This window comes from Helianthus annuus, chromosome 3 (assembly GCF_002127325.2).
Source record: "Helianthus annuus cultivar XRQ/B chromosome 3, HanXRQr2.0-SUNRISE, whole genome shotgun sequence".
Classification (NCBI taxonomy): domain Eukaryota; kingdom Viridiplantae; phylum Streptophyta; class Magnoliopsida; order Asterales; family Asteraceae; genus Helianthus; species Helianthus annuus.
This window is the reverse complement of record NC_035435.2, coordinates 17,688,573-17,704,944: the sequence shown is the minus strand read 5'-3', so window position 1 is coordinate 17,704,944 and position 16,372 is coordinate 17,688,573. Positions and strand designations below refer to the sequence as shown.

At 32.6% G+C, this 16,372-nt stretch overlaps 1 protein-coding gene across 2 annotated transcripts; it reads left to right on the top strand.

The window, feature by feature from the left end:
* The first annotated feature begins 11,888 nt into the window (after positions 1 to 11,888).
* On the top strand, positions 11,889 to 15,512 carry LOC110928702 (phosphopantothenoylcysteine decarboxylase subunit VHS3). Of its 2 annotated transcripts, none has more exons than XM_022171738.2 (3): positions 11,889 to 12,231; positions 14,811 to 14,839; positions 14,946 to 15,512. In XM_022171738.2, the coding sequence occupies exons 1-3, from the start codon at positions 12,118 to 12,120 to the stop codon at positions 15,304 to 15,306; spliced, it is 504 nt and encodes a 167-aa protein (XP_022027430.1). In that variant the 5' UTR covers positions 11,889 to 12,117; the 3' UTR covers positions 15,307 to 15,512. The 2 variants fall into 2 exon arrangements, with proteins under 2 accessions (XP_022027430.1, XP_022027428.1); XM_022171736.2 differs by having other exon boundaries at positions 11,890 to 12,231; positions 14,940 to 15,512.
* The last annotated feature ends 860 nt before the right edge of the window (positions 15,513 to 16,372 follow it).

Genomic DNA, 16,372 nt, shown 5'->3' with positions numbered 1-16,372 from the left:
AAAATAATCTTTTGCCACTTGTCATTAGCTTAACCTATCAGTTGACACGTGGCTTTCTATTGTTTCCCCAATTTTTCTTTTGAGCGACAAATTGAATACACGCTTTGTATTCTTTGTTTCTCAAACCAAAATAATTTCCTAAATCCCACACAATCATTCTCTCATCTTCTCTCAAACCACAAAAGAGTTTCCATCTGATCAAAAACCCTAGATCTATAACGCCGCACATTTCATCTTCTTCAATTGATTTCTTCAATCCTCTTATTTGATGAGTCGAAGAATTCTTAAATCGGTAAGTTTTTAGCCACAATCCTCCAGTTTTGAGGTTACTCTGAATCACAATTCTCTGTCGTATCTTGGTGAATCGAAGAATTCTTAAATCGGTAAGTTTTTAGCCACAAATACGATCCATCTTATTGTCTAATATAGTTCGATTAAGGTTATATTAATGTTTTTGTTCAATCGTAGTGTGGATTTTGGGGGGTTTTTAAAATTCGGAAACCCTAATGTTGAAGACCGATGGTACTGTATGTTTGATTTTTGTTTAATCATTTTTTTTGTAGTTGATTCATGCATTTTAATTCTGATTGGATTTTGACCTAATAAGTTGCTTCTCGAAACCCTAGAATCTATCGCCGTTTTGTTCATCACTCTATCTCATGTTTGGTCAATATTCAACAGGTATTTTCATGGTCGTCGTGTGCGTTCTAAGCACCGAAAAAAGCCTCCGAAATGGTAATCTATATCTTCAATTTGTGAACAATCCTTTTTTAATTTATAAGTCTTTTTATGTTGAAGGTTATGGTTCCGACAAGTTGATCTTGAGCAAGTTGCTAGGCGTTGTTCATCTCAGTTCGATATCTCTACAGAGCTGGTGCAAGTTGCAAGATCAGATAATTGGAAATTTGTTTGAAAAAAAAACCCTTATATTTTACAAAAAAAAATGGTATCAAGTTGCATATCTATTTTTATTCATATTGTTATTTTTACTTTATAATACAGGTGGGGAATTTGATTTGATTGCAGCAGTTAGTTGCAAGTGAGTTATTAATTAATGTTTTTTTGCAAGTGTTCTTATGGTTTGTATATTTATCATCTTCAATCCAAGTTTATTGAACATGTTTTAATCCAGTCTTTTGTACATTGGTTGGAAATGTTTGCCAGCTCTCAAAATCAAAATGACCTGAATGGCCTTCGAACACACGACTCTTGGTAGGGCTATTTTTGGAATTTTTTCAAATTTTGAAGAAATTGATCGTTAGAATTGATTGATTTACTTCAAATTCAAATGCTACTCAATTAAGAGCATTAAACCTCATTTAATTGACATAATTTGAATTTGAATTTGATTTTGACTTTGCTTTTGATGGATACAATTATGAGGATTTTACTCTATTTTACTACAATTTTGCCATATTTGACTATTTTTCCTTTTTTGGGATTTTGTAGGTGGATCTTAAGTTGAAGATATGTAGAGGTGCTTCGGTTCGAAAAATTCTTTTATTCGAGAAGCTAAATCTTATTTTCATGGTCGTCGTGTGCGTTCTAAGCACCGAAAAAAGCCTCCGAAATGGTAATCTATATCTTCAATTTGTGAACAATTCTTTTTAATTTATAAGTTTTTTATGTTGAAGGCTATGGTTCCGAAAAGTTGATCCTGGGCAAGTTGCTAGGCGTTGTTCATCTCAGTTCGATATCTCTACAGAGCTGGTGCAAGTTGCAAGATCAGGTAATTGGAAATTTGTTTAAATAAAAGAAATAGCTAGAAAAGAATGTCAACTGCTTCATTTTTGTTGCATACAACAACCTTCTAGACAACATTAATAAAAAAACGGTATCAAGTTGCATATCTATTTTTATTCATATTGTTGTTTTTACTTTATAATACAGGTGGGGAATTTCATTTGATTGCAGCAGTTGGTTGCAAGTGAGTTATTGATTAATGTTTTTTTGCAAGTGTTCTTATGGTTTGTATATTTATCATCTTCAATCCAAGTTTATTGAACATGTTTTAATCCAGTCTTTTGTACATTGGTTGGAAATGTTTACCAGCTCTCAAAATTAAAATGACATGAATGGCCTTACAACACACGACTCTTGGTAGGGCTATTTTTGGAATTGTTTCAAATTTTGAAGAAATTAATCGTTAGAATTGATTGATTTACTTCAAATTCAAATGCTACTCAATTAAGAGCATTAAACCTCATTTAATTGAGATAATTTGAATTTGATTTTGACTTTGATTTTGATAGATACAATTATGAGGATTTTACTCTAATTTATTACAATTTTGCCATATTTGACTATTTTTCCTTTTTTGGGATTTTGTAGGTGGATCTTAAGTTGAAGATATGTAGAGGTGCTTCGGTTTGAAAAATTCTTTTATTCGAGAAGCTAAATCTTATTTTCATGGTCGTCGTGTGTGTTCTAAGCACCGAAAAAAGCCTCCGAAATGGTAATCTATATCTTCAATCTGTGAACAATTCTTTTTTAATTTATAAGTTTTTTATGTTGAAGGTTATGGTTCCGACAAGTTGATCCTGAGCAAGTTGCTAGGCGTTGTTCATCTCAGTTCGATATCTCTACAGAGCTGGTGCAAGTTGCAAGATCAGGTAATTGGAAATTTGTTTAAGTAAAAGAAATAGCTAGAAAAGAATGTCAACTGTTTCATTTTTGTTGCATACAACAACCTTCTAAACAACATTAATAAAAAAATGGTATCAAGTTGCATATCTATTTTTATTCATATTGTTGTTTTTACTTTATAATACAGGTGGGGAATTTCATTTGATTGCAGTATGGTTGCAAGTGAGTTATTGATTAATATTTATCATCTTCAATCCAAGTTTATTGAAAATGTTTTAATCCAGTTTTTTGTACATTAGTTTTTTGTACATTGGTTGGAAATGTTTGCCAGCTCTCAAAATCAAAATGACCTGAATGGCCTTACAACACACGACTCTTGGTAGGGCTATTTTTGGAATTGTTTCAAATTTTGAAGAAATTTATCGGTAGAATTGATTGATTTACTTCAAATGCTACTCAATTAAGAGCATTAAACCTCATTTAATTGAGATAATTTGAATTTGAATTTGATTTTGACTTTGATTTTGATAGATACAATTATGAGGATTTTACTCTAACTTATTACAATTTTGCCATATTTGACTATTTTTCCTTTTTTGGGATTTTGTAGGTGGATATTAAGTTGAAGATATGTAGAGGTGCTTCGGTTCGAAAAATTCTTTTATTCGAGAAGCTAAATCTTATTTTCATGGTCGTCGTGTGCGTTCTAAGCACCGAAAAAAGCCTCCGAAATGGTAATCTATATCTTCAATTTGTGAACAATTCTCTTTTAATTTATAAGTTTAAAACATCAACTTTAAGGGGGTGTTTGGGATTGCGTTTTCAACCTGATTATTTGATTATTGTGTTTTGAAATCGTAAAAAATCTATTTTGAGTGTTTGGTAAAAAAATAATAAAAAGTGATTTTTTACGTTTTGTAGAGTTCAAAACGTGATAATCCATAAGTAGGTCACCCCTTGCTGCAGGAAAACGTGATAATCCAAAAACTGATTTTTTACGTTTTCACTTATTTATTTTTTTAAAATATATATACTTGCCAAACACTCAAATAGTTGATTATCTGATTATCGTGATATCAAACAACATAATCAAATCCAAACAATGTTAATTATCTGATTATTGTGATATCAAACAACATAATCAAATCCAAATACTGTCTTTCTGCAGCACGTTTTGTTACAGCTAATTATCTGATTCTGATTATTCAAAACGCATAATCTATTTTCAAAACTCAACCCCAAACACCCCCTAAAACATCAATTGTTTCAAATTTTTGTCAAACTGAAGACAAGATTTGTTAATGATTTACATTGTATTATTAATGCCACGTGATCATCTAAACTTTTAATCCTAATGATTGTCATTAGAATAATATTACTTATATGTTTAACCAATCATATAGGTAAAGCAAAATGTACCCTCGGTTGGCACTTCCAGTTTGAAGAAACATATCCTCCCGAAGAAAGGTCAAACATGGAATTTTCTCGTAGATGCTAAAAATTTTGACTTTACACGTAAAGGAGAATATAGGCTGGTATAATTTTTCGTTTCTTAAACTTTCGATTTACATTTTAGTAATTATTAAATAATTTTAAACAGCTTTGATTTTTAATGTACATTGTTAAATGCAGCGTCTTCCTGCTGAGGTTGCTAATCGAGCCGGGTTTACAAAGAAGAAACATTCATTGAAAGTTCAGAACTTGGAAGGACATGTTGTTGTTTACACAGCCAAGACTGAAAAAAAACGGATGTGCGAAACGTTATTCGGTCGACAACTGGCAAAAATTTATGGCTGACAACAACTTGATTGATGGTGTGATGCTTGATTTCACCTTTGTTACTTCAAAAAACACCATAATCTTGAGAAACGTCCGATCCGGTTAGTAAAACTTTATATATCTATAATTCGTAGTTAACTGGTGGTTGATATGAACTAAGCTTTTGTTTTTTGGTTAACGTTTGTGTTTTGAACAAGTACTTTTGTTTATGTTTATTATCGTATGCGTTGCTATGCTACTCATTGATGTTTTCAATATGTGTGTCTATAACTTAATTATACAATTTTGTTTGTATGAAGCGATATTGGATTTTGTTATGATAACTAATATATATCTTCTAAATGTTACCTATCAAAGTAAAGATTAAGTTTCAATCATGATATGAAGCCATGTTATTTAGAGGTATTAATTAAATTTAATTGGTTTTGGAAATCAATTTAATCTATCCAGTACATTTTATTTTTAAATTTTTTTTCCTAATTTATGTAAAGACATTATAATTATAAGCATAAATCTAAGCAATGTAAACATCTATTATTTTACATACAACCCACCTAATAACTTTACAACGTACTTTAAAAGGATATTTGAGAAACAAGTCATTTGGATACAATGCTTTATTTTATTTGATCAATAAAGACACATGAATATTTTATTACACCAACAATTTGAATTTCCAAATTAATTTATTCTTAGAAACAGACAACTTGAATTTTAAAACCACAATAACATAAAATTTAGTACTTTCTTTTATTTTTTAAATCAAAGTATATATATCTTTAAGGTTTCGAATTTGTTAAAAAACTTAACATTAATAATTTATATTGTATCTTTAATTTTTTTTCGTTTGTTAATATAAATTTATAAAATTTTGTAAATCAAACAAACTATTGAAATTTGTCTCTGTAATTTTGAGTATTTCGTGTATGTTTACCAATGTATACTCCATAGTCGATACATATATTTATTTTTTAATTTGAGTTAATGATTTTGTTTACAAATTGACAATGTATTATTATGAAGTAAGATTTTACCTAATATGTTTAACTTTTATAGTTTAAAAAACCACTTTTATAGTACTATTAACATTAACATTATTTTTGGGAACTGCTTAATCAAATAAATTTGATTACCTTGATTTGATTAATTTAGTAAATGTTCATAATCAGAATTTAAATTTCAAATTTCATTGCTAAAATTTTTAACCACCATCTATTATAAATACTTCTCTTTCATTTTCTTTCATTCACATCTAACATTTGGAGTTTTTGTGAATCGAATTACGATCAAAGGTATGGGTATTATCCATTTCATCATTCATCAATTTATATTAATATCGACCTAACATATTATGCTTTCTTTTCATCTGTTTTTTTTTTTTTTTTGGTTTTGGTAAATTTTTTGTCTCTAATCATAGATAGAAATTCTGATCAACCCTTTTTTAACATATACATAAACTATTTTATTTGATTTGTTATATCTTCTATTGTTATATCTATTGTAACATATACATAAACTTTTAATGTATATTACAATTACAATTCGTATTTGTTGTTCATTTTTTCATTGTTATAATGACATTATTATACATATATGTATGGTTTAAAGTAACAAGTAAAATTAACGTTCTTATATGTTTTAATACAATTTTTAAGATGGTTACGTGTTTCTAATATTAAGGTTAATTGCCTTTATTGTTACACATAATCACTTCTATTATAAATTTTTAGTCTCATCACAGATATAAATTCTGATTACATTTTTTTAACATATATATATATATATAAACTATTTTATTTCATTTTCTATATCTTCCATTTAGGGCTGTAAACGAGCCGAGTCGAGTCAAGCTAGACCCAGCTCGAGCTCGGCTCGAACTCGATTCGAGCTGGCTTGGCTCGAGCTCGAATTTCAAATCGAGCTGAGATTTGAGGCTCGAGCTCGGCTCGATTAGAATTCGAGCTAGCTCGGCTCGGCTCGATCTAGCTCGAACTAACAAAAAATCGCAAAATTTACTACTTTAAAAGCCCTTAAAATGAATTTCTTCATAGATTAAGGGCTATAATTGCCATTTAATTTAACCATAAAGCTAAATATGCAAGTATAAATAGTTAATTCACATTGTACATTGTCTTTACCTTCTTTTATAGGGGAAATACTCCCTTACTTTTTGTTTTTTAAGCGATGTGGGACAAAAAAAATGAAGGATGTAAACCTTATCGAGCCAGCCCACGAGCTCACGAGCTCACGAGCCGAGCCAGACCAAGCTCGAGCTCGGCTCGTTTACAAACCGAGCCGAGCCGAGCTGGCTCGTCAACAACCGAGCCAATTTCGAGCCGAGCTTTCTTCGAGCTTTTTTCGAGCGAGTTTCGAGCGAGCTGCGAGCAACGAGTTTTTTGAACACCCCTACTTCCATTGTAGCAAAAGTATATCATAAAATGGACAAGCTTGGGTCTGAATTGATTGTGGATGAAATTTTCACAAGGCTGCCTGCAAAAGCTATAGGCCGTTTCAAAGGTCTTTCCAAATTTTATCGTAACGAACTGTCAAATGATAATTTTGAGATTATGCATTCTTAGCGAATTCTAAGTTCGCTACAAAAGAAGCTTCTCTCCTTAAAAGATAACTCAATTGTTGTTGACAACATAGTAGGCGGGAATTTGCAAGCTGATACAACCAAAACCATAATTTCTCCATTGAATGTCCATCCTTCTTTCTTACGTGTTATAGCGTCCTTTAAAGGTCTGCTATTAATTTGCAATGAAATGTTTTGTTGTGAGCTCATACTTTGGAATCCAACAACAAGGCGCTTTAAATTTCTGGCTGATGACTACTTTGATCGTAATTTCATTCTTAGCGAATTCTAAGTTCGCTACAAAAGAAGCTTCTCTCCTTAAAAGATAACTCAATTGTTGTTGACAACATAGCAGGCGGGAATTTGCAAGCCAATACAACCAAAACCATAATTTCTCCATTGAATGTCCATCCTTCTTTCTTACGTGTTATAGCGTCCTTTAAAGGTCTGTTATTAATTTGCAATGAAATGTTTTGTTGTGAGCTCATACTTTGGAATCCAACAACAAGGCGCTTTAAATTTTTGGCCGATGACTACTTTGATCGCAATTTCGAGCGAAACACTGATACTGGTGGAATGTACTTTGACGACTCGAACGATCTCAAAGTTCTTCACATCAGACGTTACCGTAATGTTGTTAATGCTCGAGTTTACTCACGTCGTCGTGGGTCATGGAGAATGATAAATTCATTGAACGTAACTAATTTTGCTTCAACATATTACTCATGGTCTCCCGGAATTTATTCGGGGAAAAACATATATTTCATGGTTTCCAATTATTGGTTTCCACCAGGTGAGAGACACATAGTAGCTTTCGATGTTCTTTCTGAAACTTTCAGCACTCTTCCTTTTCCCGAGGTTTTGGAAGTGAATCCTTGGCAAGGACATTTTTTGAGCATTGCAATGAAGCTGCATGTGATTGTTGTTGGACGGTCTAATAAGCTATTTGCTGATTTGTTCAAATTTGAAGATGAGGCTTGGATCAAGGTGTTTTCTTTCAATACGCCTCATATTGTTGATTATCTTGAAAGGCGTCGAAGGACTAATATAATTCAAGACAACAAGTGGCTCATAACAAGCATTTGGGGTGTATTGTTGAAGTTGACCTTTGCAACGAATCTTTCAAGTACCTCGAACATGTTGATGACTACACTGGTCCGAAAGGAGCCTTATTTATCGAGACCACTATGTCGCCTATAGTTTAGAAATTTTTATTTTATTGTTTCAAGTTTTTTTATATTATATCCTTCTTAACTTGAATAACTAAAGACCTTATTATATTTTCTTTTTTCATTGGTTTAATACAACATTTGAAGTTATGTGTTGACTTCATTTCTTTTTTTGTCGGTTTGTAATATTTAAAAAATAATGAAGGTTTCATATACAAATACTTAATGTGTAACGAACATCATGTAGATGTACTATTGGGACGAGCTCAAATCTCTCAAAATATTAGGCTTAACAAATCACACTTTAACGCTTCTATGTTTAAATTATTTTATGTGTTTAGTTGGTGTTTAGCCACCCGCAAAACTCGCGGGGTCTTAGGCTAGTGATATAATAAATTTATATGGAAAATTTGTCTACGTTACACATATCTAGTTTTGGTGATCTTGACTCTTGATTGTAAAATACACGTGAGGCTAGTGGTGAGAATATGTTAGAAATGATGGAACTTTATATGAATTTTCATAATCTAAACATAAACATTGATAGGATATAAAGTAGTTTATCTACAAAACAAAAGATCAAATACAAAAAAACTCTTATCAAATACTCTTATCATACATTTGATAAAGTAAAAATGTAAAAAAAACACGTTGAAATTTTCGTAATTATTTACTCGTAGAGTAATTATCAAAATTACTCTACAAATGATCTTGTAGGGTAATTTTGATCTTATAGAGTAATTTTGTAAAATGTCCTTGTAGGATAATTTTTGATCTTGTAGAGTAATTTTGTAGAGTATCATAATTACTCTATAAATGATCTTGTATGATAATTTCGATCTTTTAAGGTAATTTTGTATCATAATTACTCTACAAATGATTTTGTAGAGTAATTTTGAATTGTATATTGTTTGATAAACTTGCAGAGTCATTTTGAATCTTTGATACACTTGTAGAGTAATTTTAATGCAAAGTAATTTTGATACACTTGTAGAGTAATTTTGATAATTACCATACAAGATCAAAATTACTCTACAAGATACACTTGTAGAGTAATTTTGATAATTACCCTACAAACAAATAATTACGAAAATGTCACTGTGTTTTTTTAGGTTTTTCATGCCTTTCGTGCGTCTTGTACGATAAAGCACTTTGTACGTGAACTTAACCCTATATACAATAAGTGTTATGGCAATTTACGTCTCATTGTATTTCTTGGGGTATCATCAAATAAAAAGTTTATTTTGCCTAACTAAGATAAGAACAAATCTTAACCTTTCATTTTTTAAATCAATGGTTGAGATAAAAATGTTAGGAAAAAAGAGACTGTAAGGGTATCTTTGAAAAATCTTATTTATTGACTTTTTCTTTCTACATGTAAAGACATATGAATATTAAAACCTTATAAAGAATCAACTTATATGTGCATATATATCTTGTAACTTTAGCTTTGGGAGTCTTTCAAAAAAAAAAAAAAAAAAATAGAAATTTTCCTTTCTAACCCTAAACTTTTAATTTTTTGACAATTTAAGTTTAAAGTTTTAATTTTTGTTTCCTTTTAAACCCTAAGGTTTTAATCTTTGACAATTTACCCTAAAGTTTTAATATTTGGCAATTTAAGTTTAAAATTTTAATCTTTGTTTCCTTTTTAACCCTAAAGTTTTAATCTTTGACAATTTAAGTTTAAAGTTTTAATCTTTGGTAATTTAACCCCTTTAATTAATTTGATTTTTTCACTTCTAATTCAAAAGTTTCTATCTTTTGCGATTTAACCACTTTGATTTTTTTTACTTATGTGTTGTAATATTGGCTTTGGGGTTTTTTCAAAGAAAAAATGGTTATGCATATAGCTGTTGTAACCTTGGCTTTGGGGGTTTTTAAAAAAAAATTGATTTTTTACTTTTCACCCAAAAGTATTTTATAAATTACTTTTAACCCAAAACTATTTTTTTTTACTTTTAACACAAACTTTTAATCTGTTGCAATTTATCCTCACAACTTTTTTTACTTTCAACTTTGGTCCTTTATATTTTTTATTTTCCGCAAATTTTTAGCTTTATCATTCGTTCTAAATTTTGTGACTTAACACACCACAACGTGTGTCTTTGGTTTAACGTTTTTACGTTTCGTTCTAAATTTTGCGGGTGAACGTTTTTACGTCGTCTATTTTTTCCTGTTTGATATGTTCAACATAACATGCGCGCACTAAATCGACTTAATTATCACTAAAGAATCTCCGCCGCATTGCGGCGGGTTTTAATTCTAGTTCTACCTCATTTTTAAATGTTCATAACTTTTTTATACGACATTATTTTTCATAAAATTTTCACAATAAAATCAAGCGTTTTTTTTATTTTTTCATTTGAGTACCATATTGCTATATAAAATATGACAACTAAAAACACCCAAAAAAATGTGTTGTGTTTCTATCTTGTATAACATTTTTTTGTGTTTGATTTTTATACTACGTTTTTGTGCTGATTTTTTTCTGTATTATTTTTTTGCTGAATTTTTTGTGCTGGAATTTTTGTATCAGATATTTTTTGTGCTAGATTCTTTTGTACTAGATTTTTTGCTGTATTTTTTTAGAAAACTAAAGAGGTGTCACATGTCATCTTCACACTTCTACTTAGACCATGTGTAGTGGAAGACTTAAATAATGCCCCCACCTTTGGCGTCTTGCACCATGTTGCAGTCCAGTCAACAATGGAGCATTATGAGACGTTTTTCATAAATGAGTGTAGTGGGATAATGCCCAATAATGGCCCATCAATGATTACCCAATTATTTTTTTTTTGTTTTTTAGTTTAAAACTAATGATATTTGATTTGAAACGATCTGATTGGTCCAACATATCTTGACCCGGCGTTTTATTTGGAACATCCCAACCAATTTTTTCAAGAAAAACGCCCATGGGGGCGGTTGAATGGCGTGTTTGGGCGTCTTTTTTGGGAAAAAGCCAAAAAAACCCACTACGGGTGGTCTTATAAGGAACAAAATGTTTTAATACCAAAATGTATTTCCTTCTTACGTATAAGAAGTGTCACATGTCATCATCACAATTATTTTTAAGCGACTTACGCAAAACCCACTTTTTAATGTATCCTTCAAATGTTTACGACTCTCATAAAATTTTCATAAATACAAAAATACATGCAACACGAATACACCTCTTAACAACATAAATAAAAAAGTGCATATAAAGTTGTATTATATAAATATGGCTTAATTTGATATTGAGTTGTAAACGAAAATAAGTAGGTAAATATAAAAAATGTCCGGGTTAGATTGAAATTTCTCTGCCAATGAGGTAGTGGTGGAGTGGTTGGAGAAAAAAATGGTGTATCTTGTGACGCATATTCAATTCCCACTCTTCTCATTATTTTCAGTGGTATCCAGGTGAAGAGCGAACACGGGTGGTGCCGCTTTGACTTGGATGGGAGGCAAAGTTTTACCGATTATTCCACTGTCGTACTTTTGGGCAGGTGGAGGTCGAGTTTTCACGCATCTAGGGAGAGCCAAGAAGCTGGCGGCGGTCAAACAGTCGACCTTGACCACATCACATGATATAACGGTGGTTGGCAAATCGTTACTTGCCGTTAAAAAAAATTGAAATTCATCTAATCAAACAGAATATGTCAACTTCTAATTTAATGCAACGGTCGTTCAAACTTTAAAGTCAAAATTAAATTTTGAAAAGTTTCACCCCTTTATTTTACAAAAAGTTACACTTCACACCCCACAAAACCCTAAAACACCAATCTTGTTTCTTTTCAAATAAACAATATCCCCTTTGTCCCGACAACACCCCCAAAAATCCACACATCCAAACCCTAACCCATACCCATAATCTAACTCTCACTCTCTCCCTCCACTTTCCCAATCTAGTATTATTATTTTCACTTCTTTTTTTCCATTTGTTTCTCTTTCTAACCCCAATTTCACTAATTTCCCCAAAATTCTTGATCTTTAGTGGGTTTTACAAGATACTTTTTCTGGGTTTTCACAATGGAAGCTGTAGCCAAATCTTTCACCTCTGATTTCACTTTCTTGCAGAGAAAAATGGCGTCTTTTGTTACTCAGGCTGTGGTTTCTGAAACCATAACGTTTCTGCTCATGATGGTATATATTTTTAATCATAAACCCTAATTTTTGTTTGTGTTTCTTGACTTACTTTGCTATAAATTTGGGCTTTTTGGTTGTAGAGTTTGATGCTTGGTTGTTTTGTGCATATTTTGGTGCTTGAATTTATGTGAAATAGTTTGGGGTTTTGATATGTGTATATGCTCACCAGGTGTTTGATGTTTTGTTCCTGTTGGATAGTAATGCAAATTTTGATCTGTTTATATGTTTTTCCTTGTTGTGTACATGTAAATGCATTGTTTCTGTGATAAAACCTTGGTAGATTATTACTGGGAATACAAGAAAGATATGTTCTGGTGGGTATTTATTCGTCGATAACGATAACGATGATAATAATAACAATTTGGCGGCAGTGTTTTCAGATCCGGACAGGACCGGCCGGTCGGACCGGTCGGACAGGGAACCGGAGGTTGAGCCAGTCCGGGTCATGGTATCGGGCCGGAAATGCATTAACCGGAGTTGAACCGACGACCCGGCGGTTGGACCAGGAAACCGGCCGGTTTTTGGAAGGGTTGGACCGGTTTTTTATATATCTTTTCAAATTTAACCCTATTAATTTTTATAATATTTACGATACCTTCCGGTTCTTACGTCCGGTCCGACCCTGAATACATTGAATTTGGGTCTAGAGAAAATCATTTATTTATCGAGTTTAGGCTGTATGTCTGTGTGTTTTTTTTATCATTGTATAAACCTTAGAAATTAAGTTACTACGATAATTTCTTCTTCTTTGTGTTCAATCTTTTTAACTTTTAGGTTCTGTTCTGCAAATTTGAGAGCTAATGTATTCTACTAGCTAACTTTTAAACTGAAAATACACTACTAGGTGCTTACCATCATGCATCTGCATTTAATTCAAAAGATTGTTGTTAATGTCAAGGTTTAAAAGAATGGAAACGCGCCTCGAGGTGTTTTCTATTCGCCTAATGAGGCGTAAGCCCTAGGTGGAATTAATAAATAAATATGAAGTTATATATCTTATAAAATAAATAAATTTATACTAATAATGAGAGTAGAAGATAATTAAAATAGATAAACAAATATGTAAAGGTTAATTTAATAAAGAGGAGTAAAAGAAAAATACAATAGACTTAAAAAGATAATTCAGTGAAACACGTTCCCGACCGAACCACCTCAGTGGTTAGAGGCGTACGTACCAAAGTAACCCTTGAGGCGCCGCCTCATAATCGGTTTCTCACCGCCTCACCTCAAGGCGCGTCTCGAGGCGTACGTTTCTAACGTTTTTTAAAACCATGGTTAATGTTACATCTTAGTTTTTTTTTAATATTATAAGGTATCCTAATTAGGATATACTTTGTTCGATTTTGGCTTCTAGTGCTCTTTTGATAGTATAGATATAAAAGTACATCCATTTGGATTTTTCTATTTGTTTATTTGACCAACCTTTTTGGTTAGTGGGATTGGTAAACAAATCCAGATGCTAACATCTCTAAAAAGACTTGTTAGAATATTTCATAGTGATTGCAATTTCGACCTGTTTACAAATGGTCGATTTGGGTTTATATTTATCTCTCACGCGCATAGTTGTCCATAGCAGCTATAGCGCTCTACGTAGCGATGCGTCCATATGGCACTATAGGGTGTTTAGCAACAAATAGCGACGTTTCTGTATTTTTTTAAATATTATTTTGATAAATAAATATAGCCATGCCCATTTGGTGGTTTTTTTTTTTTTTGTTTCATGATTGGAAAAAGAAGCGTGTTTAGATGATTAATGATAGCGTATTTTAGTTATATTTGATAAAGTATACATGTAAAATATTTCTTAAAATTTTACTACTTTATTACTAAACATGTAGGCATGTAGCGGACACTATTCCATCGCTATCGCTACATAGCATATAGGTAGCTTATCGCTATTTACAGCTATTCGCTAACGACAACTATGCTCATGGGTCAAATAGGTTAAACTTCGATATTTAACTGACCAAGAAAACGGGTAAAATCGGTGTCAAATGGGTTGAGTCATAACATCTACCACCACCCAAAACCTAAACCCCCACTCCCTCCCCCATCACCCACCCCCTCAAAAAAAAAAAAATTTTTTTTTTGCCTAGGGGGTGGGAGGTGGGGGTTTAGGTTTTTGGGTGGGGGGTGGGTGTTTAGTTTATTTTAGATTTTTTTTAGGTTTTTGGGGGGTGGGGGGGGGGGTAGGTTTTTTGGGGGTTTTTTTAGTGAGGTATAGTCTTTTTTTTTTTTTTTTTTTGCCAGGGTGGTGTGTGTGGGTGGGTGGGTGGGTGGGGGGGGGGGTGGGTTAGGTTTTTGGGTGGTGGTGGTGGTGGTGGGGTGGGGTGGGTGTTTAGGTTTTGGGTGGTGATGTAGTGGGTTTAACTTTAGGTTATTGGAAACTAGTCACTCTATAAATCCTTCTTATAATTATGAGCCTTTAACTTGACCCTATTATTATAATATTAATTTTCCAATCATTTTTATTTAAATAAAATAAGAAAAAAAATACAAAAGGTATTTGCCCCAATTCAAGCTTAGAATGCCCATTTTTTCAGCCCTTATATCTCATATATGTCTTGTTTATGCAGACTGGAACATTGGTCGAAACTGATCAGAGGTATCGATTTGTTTTTCTTATTTTCTGTTTTTTTTATTTAAAAGTTTGCACTTAGATATTTTATCTATTCTAATCAACATATATATAATTAACTGGACAGATGCAGGTTTCTTTTATCTGAGCTTCACAAAAAGAACAAAACCGAACCCGAAGCGAAAGACGGAAGTGACACAGAGGACGATAACGATGATGAAAATGAAGATGATGCAGGAGAGCCAGAAGAAGAAGAAGATAATGCCGGAGATGATGATTTCTCAGGAGAAGAAGGTGAAGAAGATGATGTGGTTGGAGACCCCGATGAGAATCCGGAGGTGAACGGTGATGAAGATGATGAGGATGATGATGACGACGATGATGATGATGATGACGACGATGCTGATAACGGTGATGATGATGACGAGGAGGAAGAAGAAGAGGAGGAAGACGAGGATGAGGTGAAAGAACCGCCTGCTAAGAAGAGAAAGTAAAAAAATGTCGGGCTTTCAGCGGCTTTAATTGGGTGAGTGTGTAGTAGGGAGGGTAAGTGTTTTTAGCTTTCTTATGTAGGATTGTTAACCGTCGTTTGTTTAGAATGATTATGATTTCGTGTTTTCTGTTTATGGATGGATTTGTATGCGTATATATTTGATTACTTGGGATGAATGATCCTGGGATTTGTGTGTTTTAGGTTTTATCATGCACATGTTTCTTGGTTTTTTGTCTTTTGTTCATGTCTTGTTGGGAAGCTTGATAGGTTAAGGTGAAGAGATGTGTGGAATGGCTTGATGGCATTAGGTTGTGATGTTTTGCTTGTTCATATGATTATACGGGTCCATAACATGGACCTGTGGTTAAAACAGAAGTTAAATATCATTAGAATATTGAATTTTAATAATCCTAACACTTTGCCGTTAGCCACCAACAGTCATAATTTCAAAAATAACCACTGATAGTCCCAACTATTAACATATTGGCCTCCAATAGACCCTGACTAACAGAACATTAACGACGTTAGTCTCCGGTCGTTAGAAAAACGTTTTTGGCCAACAAACTCCATTTTGGCTTGAAAACTCAACTTTTTCATCCCAAACCTTTTTGTCGCCGGAAAACTCCTTTGTTGCCAGAGAACTTTTTGACTAGAAAACTCAAGTTTTTGGCCGTAAAACTCAATATTTTTGTCCTAAACCTCTTTGTAACCTTTGGGAACCATTTTCCGGTCAAAAACGTTTTTCCGGCAACCGGAGACTAACGGCGTTAGGGTTCTGTTAGTCAGGGTCCATTGGAGGCCAATATGTTAATAGTTGGGACTGCCAGTTGTTATTTTTGAAGTTGAGACTGTTGGCAGCCAATGTTGAATAGTTGAGATTATAAAAATTCAATATTCCAATATTATATTATATAAATAGTTATAAGCAAAGAAGGGAGAAAATGCAATTAAAAAACCAACACCGCCATATTTGAACGCGAGTTGTCAGGGATGACAAAAAAGTTCGATGTCAACAGGCATCGTGAAATCCGAAGCATTTGGGACGGGTATACCCGATACCTGACGGA

Bases quoted from the DNA above. Each gene is read 5' to 3' on its own strand.
- LOC110928702 (XM_022171736.2), top strand. From the start codon at position 12,118: ATGGAAGCTGTAGCCAAATCTTTCACCTCTGATTTCACTTTCTTGCAG. The intron at 12,232-14,810 runs GTATATATTTTT...TTGTTTATGCAG, and splicing joins TAACGTTTCTGCTCATGATG to ACTGGAACATTGGTCGAAAC. The intron at 14,840-14,939 runs GTATCGATTTGT...TTAACTGGACAG, and splicing joins TTGGTCGAAACTGATCAGAG to ATGCAGGTTTCTTTTATCTG.